General features: G+C 53.1%; 2 protein-coding genes across 2 annotated transcripts in view; one reads left to right on the forward strand and one right to left on the reverse strand.

Moving 5' to 3' along the window:
• The window catches only part of INSYN2A (inhibitory synaptic factor 2A), a 71,761-nt gene extending 70,395 nt beyond the window's left edge, over positions 1–1,366 (forward strand). The window contains exon 4 of the mRNA XM_060171093.1: positions 801–1,366. Within this exon, the coding sequence (XP_060027076.1) occupies positions 801–987 (187 nt within the window). The 3' untranslated portion in view covers positions 988–1,366. The remainder of the gene's footprint in view (positions 1–800) is intronic.
• The window catches only part of DOCK1 (dedicator of cytokinesis 1), a 319,977-nt gene that overhangs the window by 251,348 nt on the left and 52,913 nt on the right, over positions 1–15,716 (reverse strand). The window contains exons 5-6 of the mRNA XM_060171089.1: positions 11,471–11,598; positions 9,034–9,129 (exon numbers count right to left, since the gene is read on the reverse strand). Of these exons, the coding sequence (XP_060027072.1) occupies positions 9,034–9,129; positions 11,471–11,598 (224 nt within the window). The remainder of the gene's footprint in view (positions 1–9,033; positions 9,130–11,470; positions 11,599–15,716) is intronic.

Here is a 15,716-nt window from a genome sequence, read left to right on the forward strand (position 1 = left end):
GGGCCGGGTGGTGGCACAGCTGGTTAAACACAGCACAAAGTACTGCAAAGCGCAAGGACCCACACAAGGATCTGGGTTTGTGGCCCCGGCCCCCCACCTGCAGGGGGGGATGCTTCACAAGCAGTGAAGTAAGTTCTGCAGGTGTCTCTCTTTCTGTCTCCCTCTCTATCTCCTCCTCTTCTCTGAATTTGTCTTATCCAATAAAATGGGCAAAAATGGCCCCAGGATCAGTGCATTGGAGAGTTTGCACCGAGCCCCAGTGATAACCCTGGAGACAAAAAAAAAAAAGACTAAGTAACATTGGGGCTGTCACATCAGTTGATGCTCTGACTTCCCGGGCACCAGGTGCCTCTGGTCTCTGGTCTCTGGCCACTTTGCAGGGTGGAGAGCAGTCCTGTGAGGAGCATCTGAAGGCAGGGACATCATATTCCAGGGTGGTCTCAGGGGAGACCACAGCATTCTGAGCTCCTCAGGGACAAATCTGGAGTCAGGTGACCTTGAACACGCAAATTTGGGGTCATCCAGCCCAGAAGGCACAGACACGTGCCCTGTGTGGACAGACAAAGGGATCGTTCACACGTCACAGGTCAGAACACCCACCGGGCACATGAAGGGAGTTCCTAGGCTCTGCCAGGAAAGTGGAGGCTTCTTCCTTGAATGTGCTCTGCGGCGCTGATGGAGACCGTGCCCTGTCTCGCGCTGAGCCCCCAGTAACGGCTATGGGTGCAGCACAAATCCCCGGGGCAGGAGCTGCGGTCGACAGGGCCAGGCGCTAACCCCTCTCTGTCTTTCCTCTCCAGCGTGGAGCTAGACTTCAAGCAACAAGAAGACAAACTCCAGCCCGTTCTGAGGAAACTCCATCCCTTTGAGGGAACTCAGGTCGCACCTACGCCTTACTCTCAGGAGACGCCCTCCACCACCACACCCAAGCAGAAATCCAAAACTGAGTCTAAAAAGCACGGAAGATGGAAACTCTGGTTCCTCTGATGCTCACGGCGTCTGGAGCCGCGAGGCGGCCTTGCCAACCCACCTGGAGGCAGGTGCCTCTTTCCCCGGCCAAGGCAGAGGGCACAGACGCTGGCGGACACAGGGGCCCCCCACCCCTGCTCACCTGATTACCAAAAAAGGCCTTTGTACTAACAGGGACTGGATGGGAGCGAGAGGCTCCAGGCGCCACACCTGGCCAGCCGCTGTGTGGGGATCTACACCTTGAGAGGAACCTTTGGAAGGAAAGCAGTGCGGTCCGGAGGGTCCGTAAGGATCCAGGCCTCCCTACCTGCGTTGGGGAGCTCCAGGCCCCCACCATCCACAGGGCCGGCTGCCTGCCTGCTCAACTCACAGCTCCAGCTCATGATCTTGTCTGAGCCTCTTTCTTTCTTTTTGAGATTTCCCCAGGAAGAAAAGGCCAGCCTTAGGTCTGCGGCGGGCATGTGAAGCTTCCGTTCCGTCTGTCTGTCTGTCTGTCTGACAGGCGAGCAGTGTGTGTGTGGGGGGGGCAGGCAGACAGGTAGCGAGTGTGATCTCAGCACATCCAATTCTGGAGAAAGCACAATTTTTTTCCGCACGTGGTGGGAGGGCTGTGACCCGACCCTCCGACGTGACTCTGTACATTTGCCTTTGTGTGCTGTAGCGCTACGCCCAGGGGCCTCTCCCGAGTCCCCCTCAACCCCCTCGACGCCTGTGGCTCCTTCGTCCCCAGCCCTGCGACATGTTTACCTGCGCTCCTGTTCCAGTGGCCTGCAGCCGGGAGGCCCCCAGCTCCACCCCCCACCCCACCCCCACACACGCTCCCCCTGTCAGGACAAGCCTTTAACACCGCGTGTGGTCAGGGTCAGAGCTGGCGGACACGAGGCGTTCTCTCATCTCATTTTCAATCCTTGATACACGAGAAATTCTGGTGAGGACTTGAAGACACACGGAGAGCCCTGCAGAGGACTCCACCAGGCACTTGCTCTGCCACCGGGCAGATGTTTCTGTGGCTCCGTCTCTGAGACGTGGGCTGTCACAGCAAATGTAGCCTGAGTGGCATTTATTTACTTAGTCAGTTTTTAACAGGATTCCTGATGCTTTGGGACAGATGTGGGACGGCTGGCCACTCCGAGAGAAACGGTGCACTTAGTTTAGCTGCTACCAACCAACTTTCTGCCACCTCCATTGATCCTGTTCACAAGGGGAGTCCGAAGTGACCCCACTTTTAGGGAGAAGCTGTGAATCAAATGTTTTTAGGTGATTTTTTTAAAAAGAAAAACCGTGACCCTTAGAGTCCTCTTTGAATTACACATTGCAATAGAAATCTGAGTTCCTTTATTTTTTCACTCATTCCTTTGCACCTCTGCAAAGTATCTTTTGATAGAACTCACAAGCCCCCACCCCAGTCTGTCACTGGCTGCCAAGCAGCCTTTTCCTTTTTCACAATGCGAGGATGTAGAGACCTCGTGCTGCCTTCTCTTTTTCTTTCTTTCTTTCTTTCTTTCTTTCTTTTTTTTTTTTTTTTGGTACGACAACTTTTGAATAGTTTGTGGACGTAGAACAAAACCTCGTCTTAAGTTTCTGTCTGACAGTCTCACATCCCATCCCGTGCTGATGCGAACGCTCACTGACCGTGCTGTCAGAAGCACAGCCGTCACCCTGGGTCCGAGGAGTCTACCTGCATTCATCCAGTGGGAGCTAGTTCTTTCCCGGCATTTTTCCTCCTGACTCAACAGCAGATCTATTTTAGTTCTAACTGTTTTGATTCTCCAAGGACCTAATGATTACCAAACAGACCTGGACTTGAAAAAAGAAAAAATTCAGAGTATATTGTGTAAACATCCTGTGGGTGGGAGGAGATGTCAAACCAGCCTGCAGACATTTGATTGATGACTGAAGGAAAGCCTACATCTTTTAGGAAACACTCCATGCCCTAGAATATCCAGAGAATTAGGCAAGTTTTGTGCTGAGAACAAAGAAGACATCACACATCACACATGAGCAAAGGGTTTCATGGATTTTATACTGTTTTTAACCAAAGTTATATATAAAAAAAAAAATGTTTGCAACAAGTTCTCTCTCCTTGTGTTTTAAGACTCCCACTCTCTCAGTTCACAGCTTTCTGGATAGTTCTCTAAGTCTGTCTCAGTCAGAGGCCATCCTAGTAAAAGTAACATCATTGTCTGGAAGCAGTTCTAGAGAAAACAATAAATAAATAAATATTTTCAGAGTTAAGAGGAAACTCTAAAGATAAATGAATTCCTGTTTTAAAAATAAAACTATCTTCAGAATAGGAAAAAAAAAAAACACATCAATCTTTGGAACCATTTCATAGTCTCATTGCTATGTGTCGCTAACAGATCCATCTCTTAGAAAGATCTAAGTGAAAACTTTGATACAAAAACCAAGGTAAACACAAGTACAGTGTTGCCTCCTGTAGATGTCCACATGGCGTTCGCTATAGAGTTTCGATTATACTACTTGTCACTAAGTTGTTTATTAATTTTTAAATAAAAAAAAAAGTCAAAAGAAACATTTGGTGTGGGCAGTACATTTATTTCATGGGCTTGGTGACTGGGAAAAACAAAAGACAAAAAATATATATGTCACCAGGGGGCTGGGTGGTGGTGTACCTGGTGGAGGGCACATGGGATAATGGTCAAGGACCAGGGTTTGAGCCCCCAGTCCGGTATCTGCAGGGGGAAAAGCGAATCGTGAGGCAGGGGCTGCAGGCATCTTTCTGTCTCTTGTCCCTCCCCCTTCCTCTTGAATTCTGGCAGTCTCTAGCCAAGAAATAAATAAAGATAATTTTTTTTAAAAAATTTTCATCAGAAATGAGGGCTGCTGTGTTAAATGTGGACATGGAGGCTTTGGAGTCGGGGAGAACAGAGTGAGGCTTGGGCAGTGCCCTGCGGGCCGGGGAGAAGAAAGGGCTCAAACCCAACCTGGGTCAGCTTGCCAAGCAGGAAGACAGAATGGCCTTCAAAGGCCCGGGCTTCTCCCAGCGCAGGCGCAGGGGCGGATGGCAGCATGGCCATGGAACAGGCTCTGCACCTGCCAAGTGGACCCCAGCAAGAGCACCACTCACCCCCCTCTCCCCTGCTCTCTGCCTAGGCTGGAAGGAGGGTATTTCATGGGGACCAGGAGCCCCACCTGGCCTCCCCTACAGAGGTCACCCTGACACCCTCCCCTCTCTCAAGGATCTGCTTCCCAGTTCAGGAAGACAAGGCACAGTCGACTTCGCTGGTCTTGCGCCATCCGCTCGCAACGGGATGGTGGCTGAGAGAGAAGGGTCCCCAAGAACCCCCCCCGCAAGGTCTAAAGGGGAAAGCGCGCTCCAGAGAAAGTGTCGGGGACGCCCCAAGCCCCGTTCCTCAGCCCCCGTGTCACGTGCCAGCACGCACTTAACGGTCCCTGTTACAAATGGTTGGTAGCGGCCAGGGACGCCCAGATACTGTGCCACCAGTCCTGTCAGAGTGGGCAGAGGGACGTGCAGGGCGGAAGCCTCACGAGGGGTGGAGCAGGGCTGCAGGCGTCTCTCTGTCTCCCTCTCCATCTGCCCCTCCCCCTCAATGTCTGTGTCTATGCAGCACAAAATAAATAAGTGTGCAGAGAGATTCCAGAAGAGGGCTGAGGGCCTGCGCTGTCAGGCCTCGGGGCGCTAGCAGAGGGAAGCCAGAGAGGGGGCACAGGGGCAGGAAAGCAGGCTTGTTGCAGAGGGCTTGGGGGAGCGGCACCAGCTCCCCACACCTCAGACCAGGTTGGCGTGGAGACTGGGCTGCCATCAGCGGTATCAGGCTCTGTGGCTGCAGACCGCCAGCTGAACCGAACCAGTGAACACGCCTTGCAGCTACCACCAAGGCCTGGGGCTCAGCCATCACCGAGAAGGCGACACAGCAAAGATGCCGGGATTTGTTTGTTTGTTTCCTCGAGCAGAAGACGAACCAGAGCAAACGAAAGCCCAAGACCCACCCTGAACTCTTCCACCCCACACCACGTGCAACAGAAAAAGAAAGTGTCCGCACTTGGGCAGAGGCCCTCTGTGCACCTGTGGGTTACTCAGGGGCTCTGCTCATCAGGAGACCATGTTCACTCTTTGCCAAAGGAAGCAGCACAGGCCAGAGCTTGGGAAAGTGTCCTCAGCATTCAGAGAAAGTCTTAGAGTTGCCCTGACTGCATTTCCACACCCCGGGTGGGTGCTGTGGCCACAGAGACACATGTCCAGCTCTCTCCACAGCAGCGGCCGCTCTGCCCAGCAGATGTTAGCAGTGGTCACAGAGGAAGTGTGTGGCTTGGGCCTATGGAAGCCGCAGGCTGTGTGACCTGGGAGAAAATGGTGACCCCACGCTGGGCAGAGCCATTTTCTGTCCTGAGCCTCCGTCCAGGCATTTTCCCAAAGCGCCTTCTTCTCTCCTTGCAAGAGGCCCGCGTTTTCGTTTTAGTGATTTCTGCAATGTTCCCGGCTTGTGGTGTGTATCCAGGCCACAGAAAAATCTTTACAAGTCCTTGCCACTCGATTACATTTTCAAAGGACCCATTAGTCTGATCACTGGCAGAAAACGGCAGCGGCTAACAGCCTCCTCGGGGGAGGGACCATCCCGTGAGCTCTCCACCCACACCGGTCAGCCTAGAGATACCCCTGTGGGCGGCCGCGTGTACAGGGCGTGGTCCAGCCATGGCCAGCTGCCCAAACAGGAGCAAAGATGAGGGGCTGAGGACAATGCCTGGGGGTCTGGGAAAGCAGAGAGTCTAGAGAGCTTTGTTTTTTTCCCTTTTTCCTCCAGGGTTATCTCTGGGCTCGGTGCTGGCAGTAAGAATCCACTGCTCCCATTTTGTCTCTTCTATGGGATAGGACAGAGAGAAATTGAGAGAGACGGGCAGACAGAGAGGGGGAGAGAAAGAAAGGCACTTGCAGACCTGTTTTGCGGCTTGTGAAGCTTCCCGCCTGCGGGTGGGGAGCCTGGGGCTTGAACCCAGATCCTCGTGTGGGTCCTTGCGCTTGGTACTGTGTGTGCTTAGCCATGCGCCACTCAACAGTCCCTGATCATCTAGACAGTTTTTTCAAAGAGGAAGAGAACAGTAAAATCAGACATCAGAGAACGTGGAAAAAAAAAAACTATCAGACTAAACTAGACAGCTGATAGAATGCCATCTTAATTCCCCGGCAGGATGACGACAGGCTTCTGGTCTGGAGCCTGTTTTCAGCCCCACACAGCCTCCCGATCCCACACTTGCCAAACGGAGTGTTTTCAGGGTGTGTTTTTCTTTTAAACATCATGCTTAGGGTCATGGCTGAACTTTGTCCTGGGCATGAGCTGCATTACAATAGCCTGTGTCAAAAGGGATACCGGAAGGTAGAAAATGAGCTCAAACGAACGCTACACATCTGTTGGGAAATTGTGAGGATGTGGCAGAGCCTGGCAGGGCTTGACCTGAGGAGTGTGTCTCTCCTGTCAGTCTCTCTCTTTCTACTGAGAGGTTGAGCAAGGAGGGACAGGAGTAACCCCAAAGGTGTGGCCCGTCTTATCAGACTCCCTGTCTCACAAAGCACCCTGCATTCCTGATACTATGGCCATTAGATAAAAAGAAAGGGGGAGATGTCAGGAAATTGTGAGGAGCCTCACAAAGCACCCTGCATTTTTCTGCCTCCAGGAGCCTGGCATTCCTTAAAACATTAAGCCAGCTCCCCCTGCTCCACCCTGCATTCCTGATACTATGGCCTATCTACATAGTCACTGTTTTGCCTGAAAGATTCCCCACCCATTCCATTCCTTCATTCTATCTTCTTTCTACCCTCAAGACCCTCCCTGCCTGCAGGGTATTATTAATCCTACCAGTGAAAACCCTCGTAACAGTTGCTAAGGAACTTCCTACCTTTCCAACCCCTTTTGCTTTTCTCCGCCCCTTTCCTAGCCATTTCCATTTCCGACTTGCCACTTCCGGGTCTGTCCTTTAAAAGCCTTGGCTCTCTGATCAATAAAGACATCGCATCGCCTCGCCGCCACAAGCTTGGTTCCTGAGTCATCTGCCTCGCGTCGCTGAGTGAGTAGAAGCCCGGGCTGGCTACGGTCGCGTTCTCTCCAGCCCAGAGAGCACGCGCCCGGGAAGAGACACCCCCACGCTAGCCCGGCACCCAACTAGAAGCAGAGAGAATCAGCAAGCCACAGTCACAGACGGAAAGGATGGTTCACTGGGTCACGCACCCCACCCCCAGAACAGAGAGATGGGCCACTATCAGATGGAACAAGCACTGTCAAGTCTCACCTCCTTGCAATGGTCCCCACAGCGGGCAGCCCAGCCCGGCTGCTGCTAAGGCCGTAAGATAAATCCTCGGTGAAACACATCTGCGTGAAACCTTTAGGAATCATCTTAACTCGTTTAAGTCTACCTTGCGACAGGAGCCTTAGATTTAAAAGTCGATTCATGGTGATACCCTCCTGTTTTTTCTTCCACTTGCTTGAGTTACAAGCAAGCATGCTTTGAGATCGCAGAGTCTGCATGGACTCTTACAGATGAGCCCTCCAGGTCTGCACACCACCCTCTGGTCTGGGCCCTCTAGGGTCTTGTACACACCTGGTCAAGGATGTTCCCCACCCCCCACCCCCGACCCCCAGGCCTTCCTCCAGTCTAAATGCACCAACGGGACATACTGCGGCGAGGTGAGGTCTACATTCAGTGGGACAGCAGAGCAGCTGGTGTACCCGCTGTAGGGGCACCACACACGGAGGGCAGGGGCATCTCGGACCAGACAGACGAACCCTGCAGACCCTCGCACCATGGCAGGCACAAGCTCTTCCCCCAAAAGTCTCGCCACTAACATGGCTCACTGAGTAATCACGGCGTCTGCACCCCGTCTGGGGGAGGCTCTTTCTGTGTCAGTCTCCTTACTTTGGCAGAAGGTCCCGTTGGTAGATCCTGGGCCAACACTGCTTCCTACTTGGCAGTTGGGAGGAATCACCCAGACTGACCCTGTTCTCAGCACCACAGCAAGAAACCAAGGTCACATGACAGAAAGTCCCAGGGTGACAGCAAGATAAATGGAATCTGTGATCTTCCACTGGCAAAATTAAACTTTATTTTTTTTATTTTGCCTCCAGGGTTATCACTGGGGCTCAGTTTTGGCACTACAAATCCACTGCTCCTGGCGGCCACTTTTTCCATTTGATTGGACAGGACAGAGAGAAATTAACAGGGGAGGAGACAGAGAGGGGGAGAGAGAGAGAGACACCTGCAGACCTGCTTCCCTGCTTGTGAAGCTTCCCTCCTGCAGGTGGGGAGCTGGGGACTCAAACCCAGATCCTTGTGCAGGTCCCTGTGCTTAATACCATGTGCACTGAACCTAGTGTGCCACCCCCCAGCCCCCTGAAAGTCACACTTTTGGAAGGTCATCAGTTAGACTTGATTCACCGGGAGCCTGTACTGGAACTGAGAGAAGCTGAATGAGACTTAGAAACGGCCTAAAGAAGCCGTTCTTGTATTTGTGTTTCTGACAAAAACAAGAGCAGAGAGACTGAATTCTCGCCTCAGCATCCATGAAGGGCCCACGGCACAGTAAGAAGACAACAGCAGTGCGAAGCCAGAGCACCGGGATCAGTTGTGGGGGCCCTGAGTGGATCCCCCTTCACTGAGTACCGCTGCCTTATAGCACCACACAAGTGGCTCACCACGGCTTCCTGCTTGATAAATGGAGCCGCCATGCCAGCTCCACCAACCAATTCCAGCATGAACCAGCCAAAAACCAAGGATACCTTAAATGTAAATATACAGAACCAACTGCCAGGAGGAAGGAGAATTTTGGGAAAAAACTAACAAACAAACAAATGCACGTCCTCTGGTAGAAAAGTAGAAAGACATAGAAGCAAACACTTGCATCTCCAGGAGAGTCCGCCTCCCTCCCACTCCAATATCAGCTGCAGAGAGAAAGCGCACGGCACACGCCAGGCGGGAACCAGTGGGTGACCCCGGTGGGAGCCACTGGACTGTGGGACCAAGAGCCAGATGGAGCCCCCGACAGAACGCGCTCGGCCACAGAGAAATCTCCCAGCGACGGCCCCAGACACTTACGATGAGCTCGGAGTCTCGGCCCATAGAAATGACTGTGCGGTTCACCGTCCGTAGAAGCTTCTCCATGATCGTCTGGACGTGTCTCTGCGTGGGGCCCTGCAGGAGAACAGAACGGCGATGGGCTGCACAGACAGCATCACGGTTCTGCAAACGGCTTTCCTGCCTGAGGCTCTGAGGTCCCAGGTTCAGTCCCCAGCACCACCATCAGCAAGAGTTCAGCAGGGCTCTGGCCTCTCTCTTTCTCTGTCTCGCTCATTATCTCATTAAAATAAATAAATAAAGGAAAGCAGACAGTGTTGGTGACTTCACCTTCTTCACCTCGTCTTGGATGGAGCTTGAAGGAATCATGTCAGTGAGATCAGCCAGAAACAGAAGGATGAAGATGGGCTGATGTCACTCCTGAAGTGGAGACATCAGAACAGAAGGGGAAATACCAAGCAGAACGTGGGCTGGGTTTGGTGTCCTGCACCAAAGACAAGGACTCTGGGGTGGGGGGCTTGCAGGTCCTGGTGCTGATGGTGGAAGAGGCTGAGGGTGACAGTGCCATGTGGGAAATTGAGAACGTTTACACGTATAAAAACTACCGTATTTTACTGTAGACGATAAACCATGAATTTCCCCAATAAAGGAAAAAACGAGTTAAAAAATCAAAAAGGAAGGAAGGAAGGAAGGAAGGAAGGAAGGAAGGGAGGGAGGGAGGGAGGGAGGGAGGGAGGGAGGGAGGGAGGGAGGGAGGAGAAGCAGACAACTCCAACGGAGAGTGTGGAGGCTCTGGAGACTGTGGCCAAACCATTGCTCCTGGAAGAATCAGATCAATTAGACCCTTCACGAAATGAAGAATGACTCTCGTCAAAGGCAAACGGGTTCCCAAAGAAAACAAGAGTCGTTTTATTAATCACCATCCGTGAATGACACCATGTTATATAATCAGACTCATTTCATTAAGGGAACCCTTGAAAACAAAAGGAGAGCTGGTGGAATGGTGGGGAGCTCTGACCTCTGATTAGCCTGCTGATTCCTTTATTAAAAGACGCTTGGTTGCCGGGAAATGGGAGGGCATCGGGGAAGGGGAGGGGACTCTACAGGGCATGGGAGGGGAGACGCTGGGTGCAAGGCAGGACCTGGGTTCGAGGCCCTTGGTCCCCACCGGTAGAAGGGAAGCTTTGCAAGCGGTGAAGCAGGGCTGCTGAGGTTTCTGTCTCTGTCCCTCTCTGCTACCCCCTTCCCTCTCAATTTTTGCCCATCTCTATCCAACAAATAAATAAAAGAATATTTAAAAATTACAAAAATAGTGGCCCGGGAGGTGGTGCAGTGGTAAAGCTTTGGACTCTCAAGCATGAGGTCCCGAGTTCGGTCTCCGGCCGCACATGTGCCAGAGTGATGTCTGGTTCTTTCTCTCTCCTCCTATCTTTCTCATCAATAAATAAAATCTTTAAAAAGAAAAAAAAGAAAAAGAAAAAAAATTACAAAAATAAACAAAGAAATGGTATTTAATGAAGAAATTAGTAAAGGTGTGATTCAACCTCCCGTAGCAGTTCTAGGGGATGTGGTATGGTGGTGTGATGTCTGTCTGTCCAGGTGTATGTGAGTGTGCGTGTGTGTGACTCTGAGTGTGTGTGTGTGAGACTCTGAGTGTGTGTGAATGTGTGTATGTGTGTGTGTGTGACTGAGTGTGTGTGAGTGTGTGTGACTGTGTGTATGTGTGTGTGTGTGAGTGTGTGTGACTGTGTGTATGTGTGTGTGTGTGACTGAGTGTGTGTGAGTGTGTGTGAATGTATGTATGTGTGTGTGTGTGACTGAGTGTGTGTGAGTGTGTGTGACTGTGTGTATGTGTGTGTGTGTGACTGAGTGTGTGTGAGTGTGTGTGACTGTGTGTATGTGTGTGAGTGTGTATGTGTGTATGTGACTCTGTGTGTGTGACTCTGAGTGTGTGTGAATGAGCCACTCAGCAGAGCCCAGGCCTCTTCTGTGAACAGGCCCTGGGTTCGAGCCCCAGCACCAATCAGGAGCCCCACAGAGGACACCTAGGAAAGTTCCCGGGATGGTGAAGCGGGACTGTGCGTCTCTCCCCCTTCCCTGTCTCTTCCCTCTATGTCTCTTACACAGAGATGGGAAGTTGAACCTGAAGGCAGCTCACCCATGAAGGTGAGGCCAAGTTCATCCCCACTGGTGTCCTTCATCAATAAAACTAGGAGCCGGAAAAGGTGGGGAGGGGCGTGGATAATTCACCTCATGGGCCTGACTACCCATCCGAGCATCATGGCCACGGGCTGAGGCCCTCGGCCGCCGAGTCCATCAGCTGGGGGTGGGGGGTGGGGGGTCCCTGTCATGCAGAAGGGAGGCCCTGCAAGATGCCTGCTCTGCCCCACAGCCATCCTGGGAACAGAGATGGGGCGCCCTCACGGCAGAGGCTCCCGCACACCCGGCAGCCACTCACCACGTCCTGCCGGTACAGGACCTCCAGGATGGAGCTCAGAAGCTGACAGCAGCCCTCCAGGTCCTCCTGCTGCTCCAGGTGGTGCTTGAGTTGGTCTGTCATCATGGGGAGCAGAATCTCTCTGCAGTCTGCAGGGGCACGGGACAGACGGTCAGGCAGTGGACAAGGGACAGGGAACAGCAGACACCAGCCGCGGGGCAGGGGACAGGATACAGCTAGTCAGGGGACATGGGACAGACGGTCATCGGAGATACGGGACAGTGGTCAGCGGGGACACAGGACAGCCAATCAGGGGACATGGGACAGACGTTCAGGGGAGACACAGGACAGTGGTCAATGGAGACACAGGACAGCCAGCCAGGGGATATTGAAGAGGTGGTCAGGGGACACAGGACAGTGGTCATCAGAGACACAGGACAGCCAGCCAGGGGACATGGGACAGGTGGTCAGGGGACACAGGACAGTGGTCAGCAGAGACACAGGACAGCCAGGGGACATGGGACAGGTGGTCAGGGGACATGGGAGAGTGGTCAGCAGAGACACAGGACAGCCAGCCAGGGGACATGGGACAGGTGGTCAGGGGACACGGGACAGTGGTCAGCAGAGACACATGGGCAGCCAGGGCACAGGTGGTCAGGGGACAGGAGACAGCCCGTCAGGGGACTCAACAGCAGGTCAGGAGACATGGGGTAGCTGGTCAGAGGACAAAGGACAGTCGGTCAGAGGGGAAACAGAGGGGCTGGTCAGAGGACAGGGGACCAACAACCAAGTGATTCATATGTGCTGACTCGGCTGGCTTCACGCCACATACTGACGCTCGCTTGTTTGAGCACAAGGGTCACCTGCCCTGCACGAGCACTGGCTCACACGCGGAGCCCCTCACACCCTGCCCTGCCCTGCCAGCACACTGCAGGGTACAGGCTGGAGCTCACACCTGGCTGTGCAGACACAGGCTCGGCCCACTCTCTGCGGTCACCTGCATCGACTCCCAGTCTCTCACGAGTGTGACACGAAGGTGGGACTCATCCCAGGGAGACACCAGTGGAGATTCCTGTGAACAGTGCTCCTGCTCCACTCACACTCCCTCCCTCCCTCACTCACACACACACTCTCCCTCCCTCACTCACTCTCTCACACACACACACTCACCCTCCCTCACTCACTCTCACACACACACTCTCACTCACTCACTCATATTCACACTCACACTCACACACTCATTCACTCACACTCACTCACACACACACACACACACACACTCATTCACTCACACACTCACTCATATTCACACTCACATTCATTCACTCACACACTCACTCTCCCTCACACACTCACACTCACTCACTCACTCTCACTCTCACACACTCATTCACTCACACACTCACTCACACTCACTCACACACACACTCATTCACTCACACACTCACTCATATTCACACTCACATTCATTCACTCACACACTCACTCACTGTCCCTCACACACTCACACTCACTCACTCACTCACACACACACTCACTCACACACTCACACACTCATTCACTCACACATTCACTCATATTCACACTCACACACTCATTCACTCACACACTCACTCATTCTCCCTCACTCACTCATACTCACACACACACTCACATTGACACACACTCACACTCATTCTCACACACTCAGACTCCCTCACACACTCACTCACACACACTCTCCCTCACTCACACACTCACTCATGTTCACACTCACACACTCATTCACTCACATACTCACTCACTCTCCCTCATTCACTCACACACACACTCATTCACACACACTCACTCATATTCACACACACACTCAATCATTCACACACACTCACACACTGACACACACACTCACACTCATCACACACACTCACACACTGACACACTCACACACATACGGAAACACATACTCATACACACTCACACACACACTCACACTCATGCACCGACACACATACTGACACACACACTCAGTCACAGTCACAAACTGCCACACACACACTGACACATACACACTCACACACCGACACACATACTGACACACACACACTCACACACTGCCACACACACTGACACACACACACTGACACACACACTCACACACTGACACACTGAAACACACACACATACTCACACTCACACACTGACACACACACTCACACACTGACACACACACACTGACACACACACACTGACACACACACTCACACACACACTCACACACTGACACACACACTCACACACACACTCACACACTGACACACACACTCACACTCACACACTGACACACACACACTGACACACACTCACACTCACACACACTGACACACACACTCACACACTGAAATACACTGACACACTGACACACACACTCACACACACACTGACACACACTGAAACACACTGACACACTGACACACACACTCTGACACACACACACACACTGACACACACACTCACACACTGACACACACACACTGACACACACACACCCACGCACTGACACACCAGCTCATAAGGTGACTCCACTCGACCTCCACCAGGGTCCATGCTGGGCTGGACCGACCCCTGCAGGGGGAACAAACAGGGCAGAGGCCGGCCCGGAACACAGTCCCTCCCCGCAGGTCCCTCAGTGCAGATCCTGCCTGGGCCCCCGCAGGCCACCCCACCCAGGCCCAGCTCCCTCACGTCACGCCGCCTGCCGCGGCTGTCTTCACCCCTATCCTGGGTCTGAGGACTCGGACCCCTCACCCACTCTCCCGGGGCTGGGGGTCAGATGCCCGGAAAGGGTGTGTGTGCGCTTCCCTGGGCAATCCGAGTCTGTGCCCTGGGTGAGCGCCAGACACAGAGCCCAGAGAGGCGAGCTCGGACCCTGAAGGAGGCGCGGGGAGCCGGCGCTAGCAGGAGGGTGGTCTCAAAGGGCAGTGGGCAGGCCACGGCTGGGAGGTCCTGGGAGCACAGAATGGCTGTTGCAGCCCTACGAAGGTCCGGGCCACGACAGAGAAGGCCCAGCCCCACTGCAGAGGTGCAAGCCGGGGTGAAAGCAGAGACAGGGCTCCCTCCCCCCCCCTTCTTCTTTTCCTCTTTCTCCTCTTCCTCCTCCTCCTCCTCCTCCTCCCCCCGCGGCCCCTCAAGCAGAGCGAGCTGTGGAGGGGAGCCACCTGGCTGGCGTCTTCATTTGCTTCCAAGGTGGGAGCAGAGAGAAGGCATTCAGAAGGTGAAGGGACAGGGGACAGACACAAATAGGATTAAAGGTGCCCGGCAATTACTCATTGTCTCTTCCAGTCGAGAAATCCCACCACACACGCTCACCTCCACCCCCCTCCCTCCACCAGCTGGACTGCTGACAGCCTGGGCTGCCTGGAGAAAGAACCAGTCAGGCCCCCTTCCCAGAGGCAGAGCGAGAAGGGGAAGGCGACGGGACCCTGGGCGTTCGAGGCTCTCGGGCGTCTGCCGACTGCACGCTTTAGGACTGAGAACGTTCCTGACAGACAGGGGCACCGCTTGCGTTCTTAGCTCCTGAGTTTTCTAAAAATAAGAAAATCCTGGCAGGTCAGGGATAGGATTCACCCAGCAGAGCACAATTCCTGCCACGCATGAGGACAGGGAGCAGGGCAGCACCATGGGCAGCGCCAACCATGGGTGCCGACTGGGGCAGTGGCATCTCTCCCTCTCTGACTGCTTCTCCCTCTCTCCTAAAATGAAAACGATGGCCCGGGGCGTCTGCTCACTGAAGACCTGGCTTCATTTCCCAGGTCCAAGAAAAGGAAGCAGGAGAGGAGGAGGAGGGGAGGTAGAGGAAGAGGAAGGGGGAGGGGAAGGGGAAGGGGAAGGGGAGGAGAAATAGTAAAGAAGAAGAGGGGAAGGGAGGGGAGGAGAGAGAACGAGAAAACTGGTGAGGTCGGGTGACAGCACAAAACAGCAGTAGCCTGAACTCGCACACCTGAGCTCTCAGAGGCCCCGGATTCAATCCTTTCTCTGGGTCTTTTTCTCTCCTGAAAATGAAATAACCCTTTAATTTTTTTTTTTTTTTTTAGTATTTTACTTGTTTTAATTTTGATGACAGGTCATTCTCAAGGATAGACCATATGTTAGGCCACAAAGACAGCATCAGCAAATTCAAGAGCATTGAAATCATCCCAAGCAACTTCTCAGACCACAGTGGAATTAAACTAACACTTAACAATCAACAGAAGATTAGTCAGAGTCCCAAAATGTGGAAGCTCAACAGTAC

The sequence above is a fragment of the Erinaceus europaeus genome, chromosome 14 (genome assembly GCF_950295315.1).
Source record: "Erinaceus europaeus chromosome 14, mEriEur2.1, whole genome shotgun sequence".
NCBI lineage: Eukaryota > Metazoa > Chordata > Mammalia > Eulipotyphla > Erinaceidae > Erinaceus > Erinaceus europaeus.